Source organism: Hippopotamus amphibius, chromosome 2 (genome assembly GCF_030028045.1).
Source record: "Hippopotamus amphibius kiboko isolate mHipAmp2 chromosome 2, mHipAmp2.hap2, whole genome shotgun sequence".
NCBI lineage: Eukaryota > Metazoa > Chordata > Mammalia > Artiodactyla > Hippopotamidae > Hippopotamus > Hippopotamus amphibius.
The window spans coordinates 186,620,426-186,642,946 of record NC_080187.1 but is presented as its reverse complement, the minus strand read 5'-3'; the positions used below and the strand labels follow the sequence as shown (position 1 = coordinate 186,642,946).

Here is a 22,521-nt window from a genome sequence, read left to right as displayed (position 1 = left end):
CAATCGGGTCCCAAGCCTTGAAGGGACAAAGGCACAAAGGGACAAATCCAAACCACACTTTGCCTTCCACATCACTTGAAGCTTCTCAGCTTAAAAAGGAGGCCACAGAAACAAATTCCTCAGCAATCTTTAGGAAAGGGTTCAGACAGAAGCTCTTTTCCTTAAGCTAAGATGTACCTGGAACAACGGGAAGCTTAAGAACAGGAGGAGTTCTAGGAGGAGGAGGAAATAGCAGCCCCACCTGACTCAGGATGGAAGGAAAGGTTCCTGCGATGACTATAAATGCTCAGACAGGCAATTTGGTCCCGAATCTTAATGCCGATTAGTTGAAGGGCCTTGGCTGACAGAAGAAGGAGGGAGATGGATCAGGGTGAGTACTGGGAATCTAACTTTTCTGAGGTGTTAAGTCAAGGGAGGGGAGACATTTGGAGAGGGTAGGAGAAGAACAGAAGAGATGGGAGAGCCTAAATGTTAGTTTGTTGTGCAATCTGGCCCCTTTCTCCTATTTCCTGACCTTCTTTCAGACCTTGGCACAATCATACAGCCATTCCTTTCCTTATGAATGGATTCAGCTTAACCCTGAAGCTGTGGACAATCTTTTCTTTAATATCTTGGGACTGGAATGGCCTTGGAAATTCGAGGAGGCCCACAGGGACCTTGGCCTTAACCACCAGGTATCCCTGGTACTTGGGAGGCCATTTCCATGGCTGATGCTAGAGCTGAGGGAAGACCACCTCCCAGATCCTAAACCTCTCCTGGTTCGGCTTCTCCTTAGAGAGCTGCTGCTCTTGCCCTCTGAGCTCAGGCGCCCCAGAACCCCTGCTGCACCACTGCTGGGAGTGAGAAGAACAGCACCCAGCAGGCTGGGCCAGCCTGGCAGACAGCCATACGGGGCCTGCCAGGAGAAGACACTCAGACAGAGTGTGCATTTCTTAAAATTGTGTTCTAAATTATATATCATAGAAACTGTTAAGAATTAGAGATGCCCATGGTATTTTTATATAAGCCAGAGTTTAGTAGAGCATTCTCAAGAGACTTGTTCATATGCTGGATTCCAGGGTATTTTTGTGCTGAATTCTAGGGTATTTCCCCCCTCTCGGTTATCCCCAATTACAGTAAGCTTAAAATGTTATATTATCTTTTAAAATGTTATGCTTTAATTAAACAAGTAATATACAAAAAATATATGCTTGTTACAAAATGTAAAAAGTTTATATTTTAGAATAAAAGCCCCAAGTCTCCCTTTATGTACAATGTACTCTTAGTTCTCCTCCTTGCATCATAGGAAAGAATGGTCAACAGTTTGGTTAACGGCTTTTAAATAATACTAGATTATATAAAATTGTTTTATACAATGAGATTATATAATACATATTATCTGATGACTTTTTAAAAAATTTAATCATGCATCTCAGAAATCTTTGCACATCAGTACATATTGATCTATCAAAAATCTATAAAGAATTATAGTTTTCCATTCTGGGCATATAAACAATTTATTTAATAAATTTATTTGTTTAATTTGTTACTATGCCTTATTCATGGACATTTAGATTGTTTCCAATATTTTGCTCTTATAAACAATGCTGCGATGAATGTCCCTGTTGATATAACTTTGCATATGTATGCAAATATTTTTTATGTGAAAGATTTCTAAAAGAAGATCTACTGGATCAAAGAGAATATCCACTTTAAGTTTTGATGGATGTTGTAGGGGAGAGAAAACTTTTTTTCCCTCTACCATTCAGGTTTATTGGCCAGGGACCTATAAATTAGACTAACAAAAGACAGATTAACAAGAAAAAAACAAATAGAAGTTTATTAACACATGCATCGCACATATACATGGAAGAACTCTGTGATGAGTAACTCAAAGAGGTGGTGAGAACTTGGGCTTATATAGCATCTTAACAAGAGAACAACACATTTTTAGAGAAGGGACAAGACAAAAGCAAAGGACTGATTTTCTAGGGCAGCAAATTGTCAGCAGGTAAATATTTGAGGGAGATAATGGAAGATACGGGCTAGTTAATGCTTTGTTACACAGATTCCTCTGGTGCCATCTCTGGGCTGATGGGGCTCTAGAGCTGTCTCTGGGGATTAACTTCTGTCCTTCCTAGTAGAGAAGGGAGGGGGGACACCTTTACAAATTCTGTCCTGCTTTTAGGCAAATGGGGCAGGGCAGAGAGCTTTACTTGTGTCTGCTGCTTCTCAATTGCCTTCAGCTCAAAGTAATCTTTATGCTGAAGTGGTATATCTGGGGAAGGCATAATCTGCTATCCTTCAATATCAATTTTCTCTAAAATGTCTGTATGAGTTTACACTCACACCACATATAAAATATATGAGACCATATACCCTTACAAAATAGGCTATTACCCTTTTAAACATTTCTGAATGGATCAAAGATGGAACCTCATTATTGTTTTAGTTTGCGTTTCCCTGATTATAGCAAGACTTCTTAATATTTCCAGCAACTTTTATATATAATGAATATTAATCCTTTGTTACATTTGCTACAGAACACCTAATAATTTAACTTGTACAACCAGCCAGGTAACACTTTTCTTCTGCCAGCAGCTATTTGAATTGCTGAGTACTGGGTGTCAACAATCAAACAATACAGTTAATCATGTAGATACCATTAAATGAAAATAATGTTTCAAAGAAATAACACAGTAGTATATGATTAACTGACAAACACATAGTTCAAAGTCTAAGAAACTGCAGAGCAGGGAAAGAGACTGGGTGTGTCTTGGAGCTGGTTCTTCCCTGACTTGCTGGCATTGTAGGATGAGGAGGTTGAGATGGGCTATAATTTCTGTTGTGTTCTTCAGACCTACAGGGCTCTACAGAGTAGCCAAGGGAACCCCCTCCCCAGTTCTCCCACCAGGGCAGCTCCTCTTAGGTCTATTTATTATGTCTTTATTTGAATAAAGCACAATAGTCACTTACCTGAAAGAAAAAAAAAAAAAAGAGTGAAAACCTCCAGACCAGCACCACAGGCCAGAGGTTAAGAGCTAGGTTCTGCAATCAAAGTGCTTACGTTTAAATGATAATTTTGCCACTTACTAGGCAGGTGATCCTTGGCAAGTTACTTTACCTCCCTAATCTTCTGTCTGCTCATCTGTAATACGGAATTAGTAATATCTTACTGGGTAGTTGTAGGACTAGAAGGAGAAAATGCATAACACATATAAAGCCTGGCGCTTAATAACACTCAGTAAATGTCAGCTAGATATGAAACTGTTGTTATAGATGCTCCTGGTCCTAAAATGCCTGGGCAGGACTTCATGGAGGAGGTGGACACTGCGTGTGCTTGAAGAATGGGTACGATGGGGGCACATAGAGATTGGGAAAGGGGCAGAGCCATCCAGAAGTAGAGCTGGGCACAATCTATTTGCAGGCCACAACACGAGGGAAGTAGAATTTACTTATGGGCTATGAGGAGATAAGATTGGATACATGTGTTAGGACCGAATTGTGAAGGGCTTTGAATGCTTGGCTAAGGAATTTGGACTTGAACCTAAGACATTTTCATTCTTACACAGAAATGCTCTGCAATAATATCATCACATAGGAATCTGTGTATGCTCTCACACAGATGTGCCCTTTCATATTTCTTAAAAGGGAAGAAATGAGAAAGAATGAAATGTTTATCAAAGTCCCAAACTGACAATAACAATGAGAAGTGGAAAAAGAAAAGACATTGATGGAGAATTGGACTAAATGCAGGGACAAAGGCAGGAGAAGGGAAGGAGCTGAGTCCACCTGAAATTCAATGGCAGGTGCCCACTGTATCTGCTGGCTGTATTGTACCCTTCACCATCTCTGCCTGGAGCTTTCTAGTCCTTCACCAGTAGCTTGCTTGCCTGGGATGTTGTGGGCAGTGGATTTTTTCAACCTGCCCCAGTCTTCATCCATATTAACCAGGGCCTTAAGAAGGCCTGGAAGTCAAGGTATTTCACCAGGGCTTTACCAGCCTGCCATGCGCCTGGGGCCACCAGTCCCTCGCACACCAGGGTGGTCCCTCCTTTCTTCCTACCAACACCTTTGCTGAGGTGCTCATTAGTGTTTTGCCTAGATTATTGCAACAGAGTTCTCACTGCCCTTCCCACCCTAGTCTTGTTTCCCTCTGGTCTGGATTAATCCTGAAGTACAGCTCTGATCATTCCACTCCTGCCCCAAAACCTGCCTTTAATACAAAAGGAATACACGTTCAAAGCAAAAGCTTGGCCGATACCAAAAAACTCATAGGAAAGAAAAATTTCCCATAATTTTACCATCTACAGTTAATCTGTAACATACTGTTTTTTGAACTTTTTATGTTTCTTTTTAATATCTCATGAGTTATTTTCCCATATCCTTTGTCCTTTGTTGATTACATCAGGATGAGAGGAATAAAGTTTACATATCCCACTCTTATCATAGGGTATCTGGGGTGCACTGAATATCCTTGTGTTTACATTTTTATACACAAATTATGATTTTCCTTAGGAAAAATTCATAGAGGAGGAATTCATGAATCAAAGGAATTTATGTTTAAGGCTTTCTTTTATTTATGATAAATATGATAAACTGCCCTCAGAAAGGTTTAACATTTTACCGTCCCATCAGGGGAGAGGTACATCCATTACTACGGAGCAAACAGCAGCATCTGAAGTCAAGCCGCTCCTCATCACGGCCCTGCTGCCCTGGCAGGCTTTTCTCTCTCAACCCCACCACAGCCCCATTGCCTTCCTGCCAGGTTATCCTCCTCACACTTCACACATGCAAGCACATATCCATTCAGCACACATCTCTGAGCACCCACCAGGGAAGGCAGGAGACGGTGGAGGTTGAAGGGGCACGCTCCGGAGCTGATCCCAGCTCTGCCCTTCCTGCGCGTCCGGGACAACAGGAACACCTCACCCCCCTGTGGCTGTGAGAATGGACACAATTTCAGACAGGTAAAATGCTTCCGACAGTGCCTGGCATGTAGTAAGTGCTCAGCGAACATTAGCTGTAATTATCAGCAATTAGGAACAATGCTCCATTCTAGGCAACCGGCAGGGGGGGCATCCAGGTGTGAGAAGATGGCCAAGGTCTTTGCGTCTGTGGAACTAATCTAGATGCTATGAAGTGCTCTGCAGAAAATAAAAAGGGTGGTGTGCTAGCAGACGATCACAGGGTGAGGGATGAGGGATCGTGACCAGCGGTCAAGGAAAGCCCCCGTGTGATGGTTACCCCTGAGCCAAGACCCGAGGGGGAGACGAGGCGTCCGCGAGAGCTGGGCTGCCTCAGGTGTAGATGGCTCAGAGGGCCGGAGCTTCAAATCTCAGGCTCACTTCAGGGAGACGGCTGTTCTAAAGTCTTTATTTGTTTTAAGGCCTACATAACATGGGGGTATATATTGATCCTTTTATACCCTTGTCTTTAATATTAGTCAAGTGCCAGGAATCATGTGGACGGGACTTACCTCTCCTCTCACTCGTCATTAAACCCCGTGGGCCAGTGGCCAAGGCGAGAAGGCCTTATGGGCACTGCCATGTTTTTTGTTTTTTTTGTTTTTTTTGGCACACGGGCTTAGTTGCTCCGTGGCATGTGGGATCTTCCTGGAGCAGGGATTGAACCCATGTTCTCTGCATTGGCAGGTGGATTCTTAACCACTGCGCCACCTAGGAAGCCCTGCCATGTTTTGTTTTTACTAATTGATTGTTTGATTTCCTGCTTTGTTGAACTTCTTCCTGATCCTCTTGGCTTTCTTTGCCTGCTCCCTTGAAGGCCCTCCCTTTTGTTCTTTGAAGTTATTGTCTCCCTGACATGAAAAGTGCTTCAGTGAGCCAAAGGCATAATTATATTCAGTGAAAAAAAACAAAACAAAACAACCCTGAGTCCCTAGTGGAGAATGAGTTTTCTCCCTGCACCCTAATCCTGGGCATGGAGAGGAAGATACCTTCCTTCTTCCTCCTCCCCTTTCCTTCCTGAACCAAGAGTCGGCCTCAGTAAAGGGGAAATTGAGTGAGCTGCCTCAGAACTACGCTCTGAGCTGTGGGTAATGGCCAGTAAAAGGCGGCCCCCCATCCTGTTCCTCTCTGTGGAGGTGATGCACACACCTACGTGCTCTTCACTGCCACCTTCAGGTATCTGATCTTTCAGGGTCGAATGGCCATTGGGCATTATGTATGGGGTGGAGAAGCTTCTGTGAAGCCCCAGTAGGTCCTGGTCTGAAAATGCAGGTTCCTCAGGAACAAGTGAGATGTAAACAGTTTCTACCAGGATCGAGGCTAGTTGCTTTCAAACTTTTTGACTATAACCCACAGTCTACATCATGATTCATTTGTACATAAAATTATGCTGTTCTTCCTATGTAGGATGCATTGTGATATTTTCTATTCTTTTTTTAAAAAAATATTGGTCACATTTTTCTAAATTGATTTCACAAACTACTGATAGATTAGACATGTTTACAAAATGCTGTTTAATACCTCACAGACATCTGTCTTAGATCTTGCCCTGAATTATCTGGTTCCAAGAATATAACTATTTAAGTACCTAAGTTACATTTAAGAGGTTGAAAAACTTTGTTCTCTTTGATTCAGTAATTCATCTGTGAATCTGCCTCAAGGAAAGATTGTTACCAGGAAGGAGGGTCAAGGGACCATTGAGCACCTTCTGTTTTCAGCCAGATGTTTGACACATTTGTGGGAAAGATACAAAATGAAAGCTGGATTTGATTTTAGACTGTGAAGGAAATTTAAAAACCTAGTCCAATTTCCTCACATAAAGAATTAGCTGTAATCACAGCGAGTTGGACAACTTTACTTAAAGAGTATTTCCTAATGGTTCAGTGTTAACATGGAAGGAAGCTCCAACGATAATACTCCACTGGCCTCTGACTTAAGCCTCAATGCTTAGAACCATCGATTACCAAACGACTTGGACGAAGACCTGGAAGACAGTTTAGACAGTTCTCAGATGGCAAGATAAAGTGTTTGAGTGAAAGAGTTAGGACTCAAAAAAATCCTGCCAGGTAACAAAGATGGGCTAAAACTATCAAAGTGAACTCATTTAATGAAAATGTAAAGAACCTATGTGAAAAAAAGTTCAAAATGCAAAGGGCACAACAACTATGAGTTTTTCCTCTAGGATGCTATGTGGCAGCATCCCCAGCCTCTATCCACCAGACGCCTGTAGCAGCCTCTGCCCAGTTGTGACAACCAAAAATGTCTCCAGACTTTGCCAAATGTCCTTCTGGGGCAAAACTGCTCCCGTTGAGAACCACTGAGATAAACTGAGGTACTACTGAGGGAGAGGACCTAATGAATTTTTATCACCAGTAAAAACAGCAAAGCAAATGCAGTCTGAGGCTGCATTATTATCAGTAGTAAGAGCAACTACTGATGACTGAGTACTTACCCTGCACCTGCCACTACACGAAGGTCCTCACTTGTGAATCCTCACTTAATGCCCACATGAACTCTAGGAGGTAGGAACACCATTGTCACCATTTTTCAGCTGAGGACACTGATGTCTAGGGACCGTAAGGGACTTGCTCAAGGTCTCATAGCCGAGATGGTGAGAGCCTGCACCTTGCCTGTTATGCTATGAGAGTTTTAAAATTATACACTAAGTGCACATCCTTGGAAGCAGCCACTGCCCTTATCCATCTGGAACATGGCTGAGAAGCAAGAAATAAGATGCAGATAATCCTGAGGTGCCCACTCCCACCCCCATCCTAAAGCAGGCACTTGCATGTAGCTGAGGTCTCAGCCTCCAGTCAGCTTGTTGACGTAATTCATACAAAATTCTAATATGCCCTCTCTTCTATCATCAGGGTAACAGTAATTTTTAGATTGTCAACGAAAGTGATTAAGAGTACACGGCAGCACGTCGAAGGTGAAGTTTGTTACCTGGAAATGTTGTGCTGTCTGGGACCCCAGTTCTCGAGCACTGTGGCTTCAGGTCCACATCCAGAGGTCACTGGGATCACAGTGCCGAATCGCTCTCTGAGGCTGAGTCCTGAAACTGGGGGACAGGTGGCAGAGGGCTAAGACCTGGAGAGCAATCTTACCCAAGTCAGAGCCAGGTGCCACAGAAATGTCGAGAAGTGTCAGGGGATGCTGAATCCAGGGAGTCACAGCTGGGCAATGACCTTCCCCCGCCTTCCCCCACCCCCAGTGGCAGCCTTGGAGCTCAGGTCTGTGGACCTGCAGAGTGCCAGGAACAACCAGGAGCATCACACACAGGAGATGGGCCTGCAGCGGCTCATCGTGCGCCGCAGCCAGTCCTTCACAATCCAGCTGCATTTCGACCGCCCCTTCCACTCTGGGACCGACTACATCACCTTCGTGGTTGAGACAGGTGAGCCCATCCCTCCCCAAGGCAAAGTTCACCCGTAGGGCCCCTGCCTCTCCTTTCTTTTCTTTTCTTTTTTTTAAATATTTAAATATTTATTTGGTTGTGCTGGGTCTTAGTTGCAGGAGGCAGGCTCCTTAGTTGTGGCATGTGGGCTTCTTAGTTGTGGCATGTGAACTCTTAGTTGTGGCATGTGAACTCTAAGTTGTGGCATGTGAACTCTTAGCTGCAATATTCCTGTGGGATTCAGCTCCCTGACCAGGGATCAAACCCGGACCCCCTGTGTTGGGAGCTTGGAGTCTTAACCACTGCACCACCAGGGAAGTCCCTGCCTCTCCTTTCTGAACTGCCTTCCCTTCTCTTCTCCTGGGGCCACCCCACCCCCAAGACCCAATTAGTGCTGTTAAGAAGAGATTTGGCCAACTTAGCAAACTAAGATTGTGATAATAACAGACAACTTTTAAATACCCAACAGGCACTGTGCTAAAAATTCACACACATTATCTCATTTAATCCCTGAGACAAGATTTTCAGGGGGGTACTGCTACAATTACATTTTACAGATTAAAAGACCGAGGCCCACAGATCTTAAGTGCTTGCCCAAGGACACCCAGTGGCAGTAGAAGGATTAGCAAGTAGTAGGAGAGGGTAAGGGTCCTTCCAGTTCCCCTGAAATCGTGTCACATATTTTGAGCCTCACTTTGGGGTCATTCTCTCCTACACAGGACCGGAGCCTACGGAGCTGCTGGGAACCCGAGCCACCTTCTTGCTCACCCAGGCCCGACAAGGCAATGTCTGGAGTGCTTCTGACTTCACCATTCATGCCAGCTCACTCTCTGTCTCCCTCTTCACGCCAGCCAACGCAGTCATTGGCCCCTACACTCTGAAGATGGAGCTCTCTCAGGGCCCTGGTCACAGCACGACCCACCCTCTGGGGACTTTCATCCTGCTTTTTAACCCTTGGAGTGCAGGTATAACTTGCTTACAGGTTGTAATGCTAACTGATCCACTGGGAACACTCTGCGAGGATCTACTTAGGAAGCCCCTGAGATAAAATGCTGCACATCTACGCAATGTGTTACCATGTACTCAATAAAAATAATCTTTACAGAAAATTTTTAATGGCATGATGAAAACGTTCATGGCGTGATGTTAAGTGAAATCAATGAGGAAATGGAACACATATGATCCTAATTACATATATGTGCAGAGAAAGAGTGCACAGCCAGAATACACCAAAGAGCAATGATGGGTGTCTCCAAGGAGTGAGAAGGGTGATCGTCATTGCCTTCTTTCTGTCATCCATATTTTCCAAATCTCTATGACAAGCTTGCTGCTTTTACAATTAAAGAAAAGATAATCTTTTTCTAAAGTATAGATTATTTTACTGGCCTCTAGAAAAGCACATAGACTTTTAAGGGGTCCAGTCTTGATTTCTGTTGCCATCGACGCACTGCTTCTATGATTATTTTTTTCATTACAGTTTTTAATTTTATTACTGTTTGTTTTTGGGGGCCTTCCGCTACTCTTAACTGCTCAGAGGACGACGTCTACCTGCCAAGTGAAATACTGCGACAGGAGTATATCATGATGGACTATGGCTTTGTTTACAAGGGTCATGAAAGATTCATCACCCCCTGGCCCTGGAACTACGGGCAGGTAACAGTGTCACCTGAAGTGGGCCTTAGACAACTCTATTAGGTTATGAAGTGCCACTAACAGAAGTCAGGATGTGCAGTGCTGGACCAATTGCCCATCCAGTGAGAGGTGCAAGGAATGAAGGAGAGAAGCCTTTTTCTCAGTTTTTAATATTTTATGGAAAATTTAAAACATAATGCAAGCAGACAGGCTACTATAATGAACCTCCATGAATCTTTTACCTTCAATAGTGACCAACTTATGGTGTATTTTGTTTCATTTATATCAGGGATTTGCAAACTATAGCCTGTGGGCCAGATGTGGCCCACTGCCTATTTTTGCATGGTCCAAGAGCTTAGAATGGTTTTCATACTTTTCAAACAGCTTTAAAAAAAAGAATTAAAAAAATAACACAGTCGTCCATTAGTATTTGCACGAGATTGGTTTCAGGACGCCTCCACAGATACCAAAATCCGAGCGTGCTCAAGTCCCTTATATAAAATGGCACAGTATTTGCATATAGCCTATGCACAGCTTCCCATATACTTTTAAATCATCTCTAGACACTTGTAATGCCTAAAACAATGTAAATGCTATGTAAATAGTCGCTGGCACTATGCAGAAAGTTCAAGTTTTGCTTTTGGGAGTTTTCTGGAATTTTTTTCCTGAATATTTTTGATCCTATTGATTGAATCCATGGATGCAGACTCCACAGATAGAGGGCCAGCTGTATTTTGTGACATGCAAATTACATGAAGTTCAAACTTCAGAGTCTAATAAATACCATTTTATTGGAACACAGCCATGCTTATTCACTCAGGTATCATCTGTGGCTGCTTTCATGCTACAATGGCAGAACTGAGTAGTTGAGACAGAGACCCTAAAGCCTGCAAAGCCTGAAATATTTATTATCTGGTCCTTTACAGAAAAACTATGCCGATCCCTGGTATATTCTCCCCCATTCCTCCCATCTCCTCACTGGATTTTGGGGAAGCAAATTACCATATCATTTAATCCAGCAATACTTCCAAATATAGTTCTAAAAGAGGATGGCTCTCTGAAAAACTGAACCACAGTACATTATTATAACTGAAATAATGAACAGCAATTCTTCGATAAACACCAAATATCCAGTTAGCGTACACAGTGGGGGGACCTTTGACTCTGGGCAACTTTTCCACTCTCAACCACCAGCCATGGCTGGGATAGCTTCTCTCTGCCTCCCACTGCCTTCTCAGCCCTGTCCACACATACTGGGAGGGAAAAGTGGGATGCGGGCAGGAAGCAGGGAGCCTTGTGGAGGAAGATCAGTCTCCCTGTTCTCCAACAACTTGTGTAATTTTTTGAAACTTAGAAAAATACCGGGGCATTTGGCAGCCAAAAGGGTTATGACACAGGTAGCAAATACATGTATGTCACGCGTGTACGCTGGCTTCTCCTGTGCTCACTCAACACTGAACCCTCTACCTGATTTCAAGGTTCTCCACACTCTTCTCCCTCTCTTCACATGCCTAGCGTTGTGTTTATCCATCTGATCTTTTCCTACTCCCACAAATCCTCCAGAAGGAAAATCCCTGAGCCTCTGTCTCTGGTACCCGACACGCCCAAAGACCTCGGGTAAACGCCCCCATCTCGCTCCCTTACTATCTACCTCGTTCTTCCAAGCCCACCAGCTCCAATAGCCTTCTCTGGTCCCTTCAGCTGACTCTCATCTCTCCAAAATTCATTTGCATTTTCCATCAGAAACACACAGGTTAATTCTTCAAAATTCTGAGTCTAACACATTCCCAATTTGACTTACAAGCTCTTTGAAGGCAGGAACTTATCTGATGTTTAGCCTCACCCCTAGCCCCACCACATACACACCATCCCTGAAAGTCCGTGTTATTGACTTGGCTTCAAAATTCTGGATGTTTTTACTCCTCTCTTTGTTCTTCCTTGAAATCCCCTGGAAGTTTGAAGACGACATCGTAGATATCTGCTTTGAGATTCTGAACAAGAGTCTGCACTTCTTAGAGAACCCGACCAAAGACTACTCCCAGCGGAACGACGTGGTGTACGTCTGCAGGGTGGTGAGTGCCATGGTAAGGCCAGACGCCTCCCCAGCCCTGCCTGAGCTTCCCCCGGCACCGGCACCGCACCGCGGAAACCCACCTGTCTGTCCTCTGCAGATCAACAGCAGTGATGACAGTGGCGTGCTGCAGGGGAACTGGGGAGAGGACTACTCCCAGGGGGTCAGCCCGCTGGAGTGGACGGGCAGCGTGGCCATCCTGCGGCAGTGGGCGGCCAGGGGCGGGCAGCCTGTGAAGTATGGGCAGTGCTGGGTCTTTGCAGCTGTTATGTGTACGGGTGAGTGAGGGGGGATGGGAATGTAGAATTGCTTACTGACTCTTTGTGAGAGCGCTTTGAGGTTGGGCTGGGGTTATCTCCACGTCACCTGAGTAAAGTGTGGCTTGTCCACAGCCCCATGGCTAAGGAGTGGTGGGCACTCAGCTCTTAACCAGCACACTCTGCAGTCTCAAGGAATCCTGCAATAACCAGGAAGGGGGCGGCCCGCTGCCATCACTCTTCAGTCTCCCTGAGGGAGCAGTTAGACTATTCAAATAGTCACCTGGATAGAGGAGCTTGTAGTCCCAAAGTAGAGACAAAACTGGCTTCTTTCTGCCACTCGCTCAGGCTTCTCAGCTCAAAGTGAGCCTGGAGTCAGGGGCAGGTTAGGGGAAGTTCGAGGTACAAGCAGATGATCTGGGAAAACCTGATCTCACCTGTGGGCAGAGCGGACGGCTCCCAAACACGTCTCAGAGATTCTTGAGAAGTTACAATTAGATATTTACTACTTTGCTGGCTGCCCTTAAGGAGCACCCATGTTTTATGCATTACCAGTTATTTACAATTTATCCCCACGTCATTGATCAGATTATCTGCGAAGATGTGGGAAAGATGGGAAGCACTGTGGTGCCTGCCTATCTTCCCCCAAGAGGCAGGAGTACCTTGCACAGTGCTGCCTGTTACATTGTAATGCTCAAGAAATGTTTCCTGAACCAATGTGTTGACTCTGAGTTGGAGAGTGGGGGAGGACAGAGACAGGGGCCAAAGACAAAGTTCTAGACTTTTCTGAGAGGGGCAACATAGCTTGGCAGTTATGTACAGGTGCTGCAGACAGCGGAGAGGTTTAAATATGTGTTCAAATCAAGTGACCTCATTTTGCTCATTTGTTTTCAGTGGAAAATGCTCAGCACAGTGCTAGTATTTAGTACAGCCAAATCTGCCTTGGGCTGGGTGTCCCAGACCAGGCAGGTATTGAGGAGGAGGGCTCAGGCCTTTAGACCCTGCAAAGAGAGGGGGAAGGTCTAGGTCTGCATCTTTGCTCCAGCTCGGAGCCTCTCCTCACTGCCAGGCCCTCGACTCTACGCCAGCCTTTGAGTGAGGGGAGAGCTGCTCTTGCCAAGTTGCCTCTGGCCACTTGCAGCCCTGTTTTGAACTCCTACCCCTGTTAAGGGTTTGTGAAAAGCCCAGGAGCCGTGCTGGGAGTGGACAGGCGATTATGGACAGGTGGCATCCTTTGGGGCTCTTGAATGAACTGAAACAAAAAGACTTGTCAACCTTAACAGTCATCTTACATTTCAAAGCATTGTAATCCTCCCAGCAGCCTCAGTGGGCACCATCTACTCCTAAGGAGGATGGGGGGGGATAAACCTCTCTCTAAACTCCTCGCTTTGCTCACAGAGGTGGGGACCTGTGTTCCAAAGGTCACACCTGGCTCTTGGCTTAATTTTATCTGACCCTGGTCGGGTGTGTGTGGTGGTGGTGGTGCGGATGATGATGGTGTGGTGTCTGCTTTTTGTGATTCCTGAGAAGCCACAAGAGGGTGCTGTTGTCTTATCAAAGATGGTCACCGCCTCGTAAATGCAAGGTTCCCCGTCATTAATGTCTTCCACGTATCTCTATAAGTCTATCTTGCTCTTCTATCCATGCTCTGATTCCTTTCTTACCTCCTCCAAACCCTTTTATTTGAGTAGAATTACAGATCCAGAATTTCAGAACTGAAAATCTTCTGGTCCAACTTTTCATTTTGTTACATATAGACTAAGGCCCAGAGAAGTTAAGCCACTTACCTAAGGTCACACAGCTTCTCTTCTTGCCACAGCATAGGCCTAATTTTAAAAATTTTTCTTTTGAATTGTCAAATGTTTAGCTTATCTGTTTTTAGTTTGGAAAGCTGCTGAATGGAAAAATCCCTAAATGATAAATTGAGCTGTTGTTAATTGTTTTAAGTGACCCTCAAATGATTTCTTTCTCCTGGTGGAATGGAGACCATGGATAGGGCAGGTACGCTGCAAGGCTCTGGGCCTAGGTGTGGTGCTCTGAGGATAAAGGAGTTATGGATTTGCAAGAATCTTGGCCTTTTTTTCTCCTCCAGCTTGAAAGTGAGAAAGTATGCACATGAAACCAATGATTCTGCTTGAAGTGAACTCAGTAATTCCCCATGCTTTTCTTCTCTTTAGTAATGAGATGCTTAGGTGTTCCAACCCGTGTCATTTCCAATTTCCGTTCTGCACACAATGCAGATGCGAACTTGACCATCGACACCTACTATGACCAACATGCAGAGATGCTGCCAACTCAGAAACAAGACAAAATATGGTAAGGGGCACTGTCTCCTACAGATCTCTGCTCAGTTCCAGGTAGGGTAGGAAAATGCTGACCCGATGCTCTCTGGCCTTGAGGAAATATCGCCTCGTACACTGTTGCTGATGCTTAGAGAATAAGTCCCCAGCCAGAAAGCTGTTCTGGCTAATCAGATCATCACATCAAGCTCACTTCAGAGATGGAAGACTGTGGGATAAATATCCCAAAGCTGGCAATCAAGTGAATAGATTGTAGGTCCTCTGAATATTGCCCTCAAAACCTGTATTCATCTTACTCTGCTTTGAGCCTTTCTGTTTGCACATTTCTCTGCTCCTGTCAGGGAAAAGCCAGGACTAGCTGCCTCTGCATACTCCTCTGGCCTCTCTCAGTTTCTCCTCTCCCTGCCCCACTCCCTCCCTACAGGCAAGTGTATATGTGTCTGTGTGCGTCTCTGGGTGTCCCTGTATTTTTGGATCTCTAGTCGCTTCCCCTGATTCCTTTCTCCTCTGCTGTACCCCAAATCTGATTTCCTGTTTTTGCTTTTCCAGCCAGTTTCCAAGTAAGACTGTTGAATTGTATGAGAACTAGCTGCTGTCCTTGGAGCCCCCTCCCTCTCTGGGCTCCTCAAAGGCTGAAACTTCTCTGGCTCGGTGAGCAGGAGTATATCTAGGAAGGACGTATCACTTACATAGAATTCTGTCTGTGAACACATAACCTGAATCTAATCATGAGCAAACGTCAGGCAAGTCCAAGGTGAGGGCTGCGCTGATATAATAAATAAATAAATAAGGACTATATTCAAAATGTCAGTGTGATAAAACAAAGCCTGAGGAACTCTTCCAGATGAAACGACACAAAGGGTATTGAACAACTAAATGCAATGTGTGGTTCTGGACTGGGTGGAAAAGAATGCCCTTAAGGCATTATTAGGTAAACTGACAAAAGTGAAATATAGACAACAAAGTAGATAAAAGGATGGTATCGATATTAAATGTGAGAGGTTGATAACTGTACAAGAGTATGTAAGGGAAGATCCCTTTTCTAGGAAATCTCCATATCCACACTGAAAGAAAGCCAGTGATAAAACAAATGGGGCAGGGACTTCCCTGGCAGTGCAGTGGTTAAGAATCCCCCTGCCACTGCAGGGGACACAGGTTCAAGCCCTGGTCCAGGAGGATCCCACATGCTGTGGAGCAACTAAGCCTGTGCACCACAACTACTGAGCCCGAGCTCTAGAGCCCGCGAGCCACAACTGCTGAGCCCATGTACCACAACTACTGAAACCCTCGAGCCTAGAGTCTGTGCTCCACAAGAGAAACCACTACAATGAGAAGCCTGTACACCACAATGAAGAGTAGCCCCTGCTCACCGCAACTAGAGAAAGCTCACGCAGCAACAAAGACCCAATGCAGCCAATACATAAATAAATTTATAAAACAAAAACAAAAACAACAAATGGGGCAAAATGCTAACAACAGATGAATTGGGTATATGGGTGTTCTTTGTACTATTCTTGCAACTTTACTGTAAGCTTGAAATTACTTCCAAATAAAATATAAAAAAATAGAAGAAATAATGATACAAAGCACTCAGTATAGGGTCTGATACCTGGCAAATCTTCTGAAAACGTGAGTCCTTTTTCTCCTTACTGCTTTCTGCAGGAATTTCCATGTCTGGAACGAGTGCTGGATGATCCGGAAAGATCTCCCTCCAGGATACAATGGGTGGCAGGTTCTGGATGCCACTCCCCAGCAAATCAGCAGCGGTGAGTAAAGACCACTGTGGAAGCGTCTGGTGGGGGGGCTGGCGAGTAAGGTGACTGACCCCCTAAGCAGGAAGCCAGAAGGGAGTGATGCCTTTCCCAGTTCGTATGCTTTCCAAAGTCATAGCAGAGACACCTTCAGGTCAGGGGTCTAACTTTGCCATTGACAGCTGGGTAAGCCGATGAGTCACTGGACCTCTCAGTTGTTTGCTCACCTGTAAAGGAGGGAAGATGAAGGTGATGACTGCTGCTTCCCAGGGTGGCTGTGAGCATCATATGAATGAATGGGAACTGGAGAGCAACCCGTGGATGAGGGTCATTAATGCCACTGCCCCTCCCCATCCCATCTCTCTAACTCTACCTCCCATGGCCACGACCTGCTGGCCCTGGTCCACATGTTAGCAGCCAAGTTAATGGTCCACAACTCCTGTTCCCTGCTCAGGGCTGTTCTGCTGTGGCCCTGCCTCCGTGAAGGCCATCAGGGAAGGGGAGGTGCACCTGCCCTACGACACCCCATTTGTGTATGCCGAGGTGAACGCCGATGAAGTAGTCTGGCTGTTGGAGGATGGCCAAGCCCAGGAAATCCTGGCCCATAAGACCAGTTCTATCGGGAAGGAAATCAGCACCAAGATGGTAGGGTCAGACCAGCACCAGAACATCACCAGCTCCTACAAGTACCCAGAAGGTGCCTGGGGCCCCCGGGTTTCAGGGAGAGGGGTGGCTATAACCTCCTTTGTGTTGCCTCTCAAGGGGCATGAGGATGGCTCTCATGTTAAAACCATCACCACCTAACCACCTCCTCCTCAAAAGATGACTAAGAACAGCATCCAGTGCTTATAATCAGGAACTTATTTAACCCAACGTTTTGGCAGCTCTCTGAGGCAAGGAGATATCCCTGGGCTATACACGACAGAACTGAGCAACGAGGGACCGTGACAGAGCAAGGGTGTGAGCCCAGCACCACGCAACACCAAGCCCCTTGTTCTCAGCCCGGATACTGTAGTGTCTCCTTAGGCAGCTATTCCTGTGGTTGAGGCTTCAGGAGGGGATCTGGGAGTTGCTGGGTGCCTTGTTTCCCCAAGCAGGCCATTGGTCCTCTTGACCCCTCCCCACGGATGTCTTTCCTGGCTCTCCTTTCTGTCAGGATCCCCTGAGGAGCGATCTGTGTTCATGAAAGCCTCTCGGAAAATGCTGGGCCCACGGAGGGCCTCTTCCGCCTTCCTGCATCTGCTGGGGGCCAGGGGCTTTGAGGGGCCGCCGGCGCAGCTGCGGCTTCGCCTGGCCAGGAAGCCCGAGTGGGGCCAGGACCTGCTGCTGAAGCTGCATGCCCGGAGGGTGGCAGACAGAGCCCACCCCCAGGGGCCCATCCACCTGGTGGTGCACTTCTGTGCACAGACCCTGCTGCACAACGGGGGAACCCGGGAGCCCCTCTGGAGACAAACAGCGCACTTGACCCTGGACTTCGGGGAGGGTGAGTACGAGGCAGGACTAGAAAGGCACCTACAGGGAGGGGAGCGTAGGGCCATGAACAAGGCACCCCTACCACACACACACACACACACACACACACACACACACACACACACACAAACACTTTGGGCAGTGAAGCTGCTGTTGGCAGGAGGTTGAATGTCAGAAACTGTACATCTGATGCCGTCCCACCAGGTGAATCACAGCACTGACCTCAGGGGACGGGGCTTTCAGGGTAAGCACTCCTCTCTCTCTCTCTCACACACACACACACACTTTAACACACACACATCGACTCACACTCATATTCACTCTGAAACACAAACTGTTTTTTCCTCTCTCACACATACACATTTTCACTCTCTTTCCGAGACCCATTCCTGGACTCAAGATGCGTTTTGCCTGTGTTTAGAGATACAGTGGCCGCTCTCGCTACCCTACAACAATTATAAAAACAAGCTGACGGATGAAAAGCTGATCCACGTGTCTGGCATCGCCAAGGTGGAAGAGACAGGGAGGTCCATGCTGGTCATAAAAGATATCTCCCTGGAGCCTCCCCACTTATCTATTGAGGTAAGGCATCCAGACAGATGGGGCCCAGCGGCCCTCTGAGTCACCCAGCTCAGGGGCTGGGGGTACAGCAGCTAACAAGACACAGTCCCTGCCTTGGACACCAAGCGGATGGTTAAACTGCAGTATGGTGTGGTCTCTTGTGCTCTGTGCAAAGGGAAGCCTTCCCAGAGGAGGTGATGTTTTATGGGGCATGCACAGGAAGACACTAGAGAAACGAGGTGGAGATAAAGGCATTTTAAGTAAGGAAATAGCTTTGCAGAGGCAAAGAGACAAGAAAGGCAGTATCTGGAAGATGGAGTAGAGGAGACAGGTTTGAGAAAGACGCAGGCCTAATTCCTTGTCACCTGATAAGACAGGGCTGACAAGGAGGAGGGAAACAAATGAAAGGGGAGCCTCACATTTCAAGTTCAGAGGCTTGAGTGGCTGGCAAGGCAATTGCATGAGGAACAAACACAGGTGAAAGAAGGGTAAATGGGGGAGGACAGAGATGGTCCCCATCTCCTACAGCAGGGTTTTCCCTCTTCTGAAGCCTCCTTTCCCCACTTTCTCCTCCCACCTGAAGGACCTGCCCACTGCCTCCTACAGCAGGGTTTTCCCTCTTCTGAAGCCTCCTTTCCCCACTTTCTCCTCCCACCTGAAGGACCTGCCCGCTGCCTAATCCCCAGCTGACTGTGCACCTGGTGGACTTGTCAACAGCACCCTCCACCCCCAACCTGAACGAGAACTGAGCACCTCCACATCATAAACTGCCTGGCCAGCTGACAGTTTGCACCTGGGCATGCTGTGAGGCGGTCAGGCAGCCTTCATGAGGAGGGAGGGCGGAACAGTGGGCAGAGTCACAAGAGCAGACACAAGCCTGGGGCTGAGGTGAGGGCTCTGCCCTGGTTACAACAGGAGCCAATGCAAACACATCAGATGCCAAGGAGGCCACTAATTGGTCCCCACTGGTAAGGAACCCTGGGATGATTTGTGTCACTACGTTGGCTTCCAAAGCTATTCTGACTTTGTTCAATTTGGGCACACTCACAAGAGTACAAAGGACTTGTTTCTTTTCTTTGAATTCCAGAGAAATCAGGATGTGTTCCTCCTTCACCTTGATTCTCTGGTTAAGCCAGAACATGCCCCTACTATGATCTGGGTGGTCAAGTCCTTTCAGTTTAACACTTGTGTACCAAATATCCATCATTTGGCTGGCACTGTGCTAGGCACTGGGACTCTACAAGTGAGTAGGATGGAATCCCTGCCTCCCACTCACAGGCCAAGGCAATGCTGCCCTATGACACAGACCTCACATGTGAGGCACTGAATGCACCTGGAAAAACTGAGTGGGTCCACTAATGTACATGAAGACAGAGCAGCATGGGAGAAAGATCCCGGCTCTGCCATGAACATATCCTGCAACCGTGGCCTCAGAAGGACATCACTGGTGGCACATGGATGGCACACATGATGCCACTTCCTTATCTCTTACCTGCCTGCATCAGACACTCCTGATCAATCACTCTCTTGCTGACTCTGGATTGTCCTCAGGATCCTTTTTAACAGCATTCCTAACAGCCACCATTAACGCATTGGAGCTGGCACTTACGTTGAAATCCAGTTGCCATCCTAAGCTAGATGACGGGGAGGGAAACAGATTTCCCTTGGTGCCAATTCCCAACTGGCGGTGGCTTCCGGAAGTACTGTGAGCTTCTAAGGCAGGCCAGGGTGTGTGTTAACCGTGAATTCTCTAGGCTCACGTTCTACCCCCTGCAGTGCCTTAGTGCTAAGGAAGCAGTCCCTGGTGATCAGCACAGGGATGGGGAAGTGAGGTTGCTGAACTGAGTGTGGAAATGAGGCCAGTTGCCCACGATATCCTGGTCTTCTCTCCACACAGGTGTCTGAGAGGGCCGAGGTGGGCAAGGCACTGAGAGTCCACATCTCGCTCACCAATACCCTCTCAGTGGCTCTGAGTCACTGCACGATGGTGCTGGAGGGCAGTGGCCTCATCAGTGGGCAGCTATCAAATGAGTAAGTACCATGGCCATCCACCTGTCTCATGCTGGTCTTTGATAAGGGGGGGCTTCATGGGGTCACAGGATGGTCCTTAGTCTCCTGAATGGCACCTCCTTGCCCCCACCTACCCACCCTCCTTGCGGAAAGTTGAGCTTGGTGGTGTTGGGGGGATGGATGTCGGAGGTGCTTACCGACCATGATGGGAAACCAGATCACCCACCCCAGCAGTTACTCAAGGCTCTAACAGGCCCTTTTTGACTTTCAGTCTTGGGACTCTGGTGGCCGGACACACCATCCAAATTCAACTGGACCTCTACCCCATCAAAGCCGGACCCCGCCAGCTGCAAGTCCTCATCAGCAGCAATGAGATCAAAGAGATCAAGGGCTACAAGGACATCTTCGTTGCTGCAGCCAGGGCTTCTTGAGCTTCATACCCACCTCCTCAGGCCTTCCGAGGTCACCCAGCCCCTCCCCACCCCGTGCCCCTCCGGACGCCCTCTCAGCCCGCCTACCCCTCCAGGCCCACTTTGCTCTCTTCTCCTCCTGAAGGTGTGGTGTTATCTTTGCTCCTTCTCTGTTCTCTTCCCTGTCTGCCTGGGGGTGAAGAAAGCGCTGTGAGAACCACTGTGCATCTTGGGAAGAGACAATAAAAATGCTTTACCTATCACCCGTGTCCCTTTCTCTGTGCTCACAAGCTACTTATTGCTACTGGCTGGTCCTCTTGGCCTGCCTGCCACCTGTGTGGCTGGGCCCTCCCTGCCCTTCCTGTCTTCTCTCTCCTCCTGTAAGATCCACAGACACAAAACAAGAGAAACATGATCCTCTCTAAACCAGCCTCTCTGGAATCCTGGATCCCAGCTTTCTCCATTAAAATGGTCTCAGCGAGCCTGCAAGCAGAGGCTGGAGCGAGGTCCGGGGAGAGTGGCCTGGACACGCTGGGAGGATAGTGACTGTGGTGCTGCGGGGACCGGCCAGAAGCTGCTGCCAGCCTGAGAGCCTGGGGACAGCAGTCGTGGTGGTGCCAGGGTGACTGGGAAGCACTCCTCAGCAAGCTGCCCCCCAACACAGGCCCTAACTTTCCCTGATCCCATCTCCCCTTCCCGCTCCCTCACCCACTCCCTCTCCCCAATCTGACTCTGCTCAGCCTCTCTTCCTTCATATTGTGTGTTTTTGTCATTTTAAGAACAGGGAGCCACTCGTTTGTATTTTCTTCCTGTGCTTCCCTCGATCATTTGTGTTCATCTTAGATAACCTGGAAAGAACAGAAAAGTGAAAAGAAACAAAAGAAAAATCACTGATAGCGTCCCCACCCCAGAAGAAATCTCTGCTAGCCTTTGACATGCATCTTTCTGGTCCCCTACCCCCACCCCACTTTCATTGTGTTTTTGAAAGTTATTGTTACATGGCTCTCATCAAAAATACAAGAGATAACAAGTGTTGGTGAGGGTGTGGAGGAAAGGGAACCCATGTGCACTGCTGGTAAGAATGTAAATTGGTGTAGCCACCCTGGAACATAACACGGAGGTCCTCAAAAAATTAAAAATAGAAGCACCATATGATCCAGTAACTCAACTGTTGGGCATATATCCAAAGGAAATAAAATCACTATCTCAAAGAGATATCTGCACCTCTGTGTGCAATGCAGCATTATTGACAGTAACCAAGATATGGAAACAATCTGTGTCTGTTAACAGACGAATGGATAAAGATGTGGCATATGTACGATGGAATCGTAGGCATTTACTACAGTATGGATGGACCTTGAGGGCATTATGCTACGTGAGAGATGATTCAGATGCAGAAAGACAAATACTGTATGATACCACTTATATGTGGAATCTAAAAAAGCTGAACTTGTAGAAACCGAGAGTAGAATGTTGGTTACCAGGGGCTGGAAGCAGGGGAATTGCGGAGGTGTTGGTCAAAGGGTATAAACCTCCAGTGAGAAGGTGAATAAGTTCTGGAGACCTAATGCACACCGTGATGATTCTAATTAACAGTACTGTATTACATACTTCACAGTTACCAAGAGGCCAGATCTTAAATATTCTCACCACACACACACACACACACAAGAAATGGTAATCACATGACATGACAGAGGTGTTAGCTGATGC

At 46.8% G+C, this 22,521-nt stretch overlaps 1 protein-coding gene across 1 annotated transcript; it reads left to right on the top strand.

Moving 5' to 3' along the window:
• Positions 1-360: 360 nt before the first annotated feature.
• TGM7 (transglutaminase 7) lies at positions 361-20,829 on the top strand. Its single transcript, XM_057720793.1, has 13 exons — positions 361-370; positions 8,161-8,343; positions 9,063-9,308; positions 9,878-9,996; positions 11,931-12,059; positions 12,147-12,324; positions 14,481-14,619; positions 16,266-16,369; positions 16,809-17,051; positions 17,511-17,837; positions 18,249-18,409; positions 20,286-20,419; positions 20,670-20,829. The coding sequence occupies exons 1-13, from the start codon at positions 361-363 to the stop codon at positions 20,827-20,829; spliced, it is 2,133 nt and encodes a 710-aa protein (XP_057576776.1).
• The last annotated feature ends 1,692 nt before the right edge of the window (positions 20,830-22,521 follow it).

Bases quoted from the DNA above. Each gene is read 5' to 3' on its own strand.
- TGM7 (XM_057720793.1), top strand. The intron at 14,620-16,265 runs GTAAGGGGCACT...TGCTTTCTGCAG, and splicing joins CAGAAACAAGACAAAATATG to GAATTTCCATGTCTGGAACG. The intron at 17,838-18,248 runs GTGAGTACGAGG...GCCTGTGTTTAG, and splicing joins GACCCTGGACTTCGGGGAGG to AGATACAGTGGCCGCTCTCG.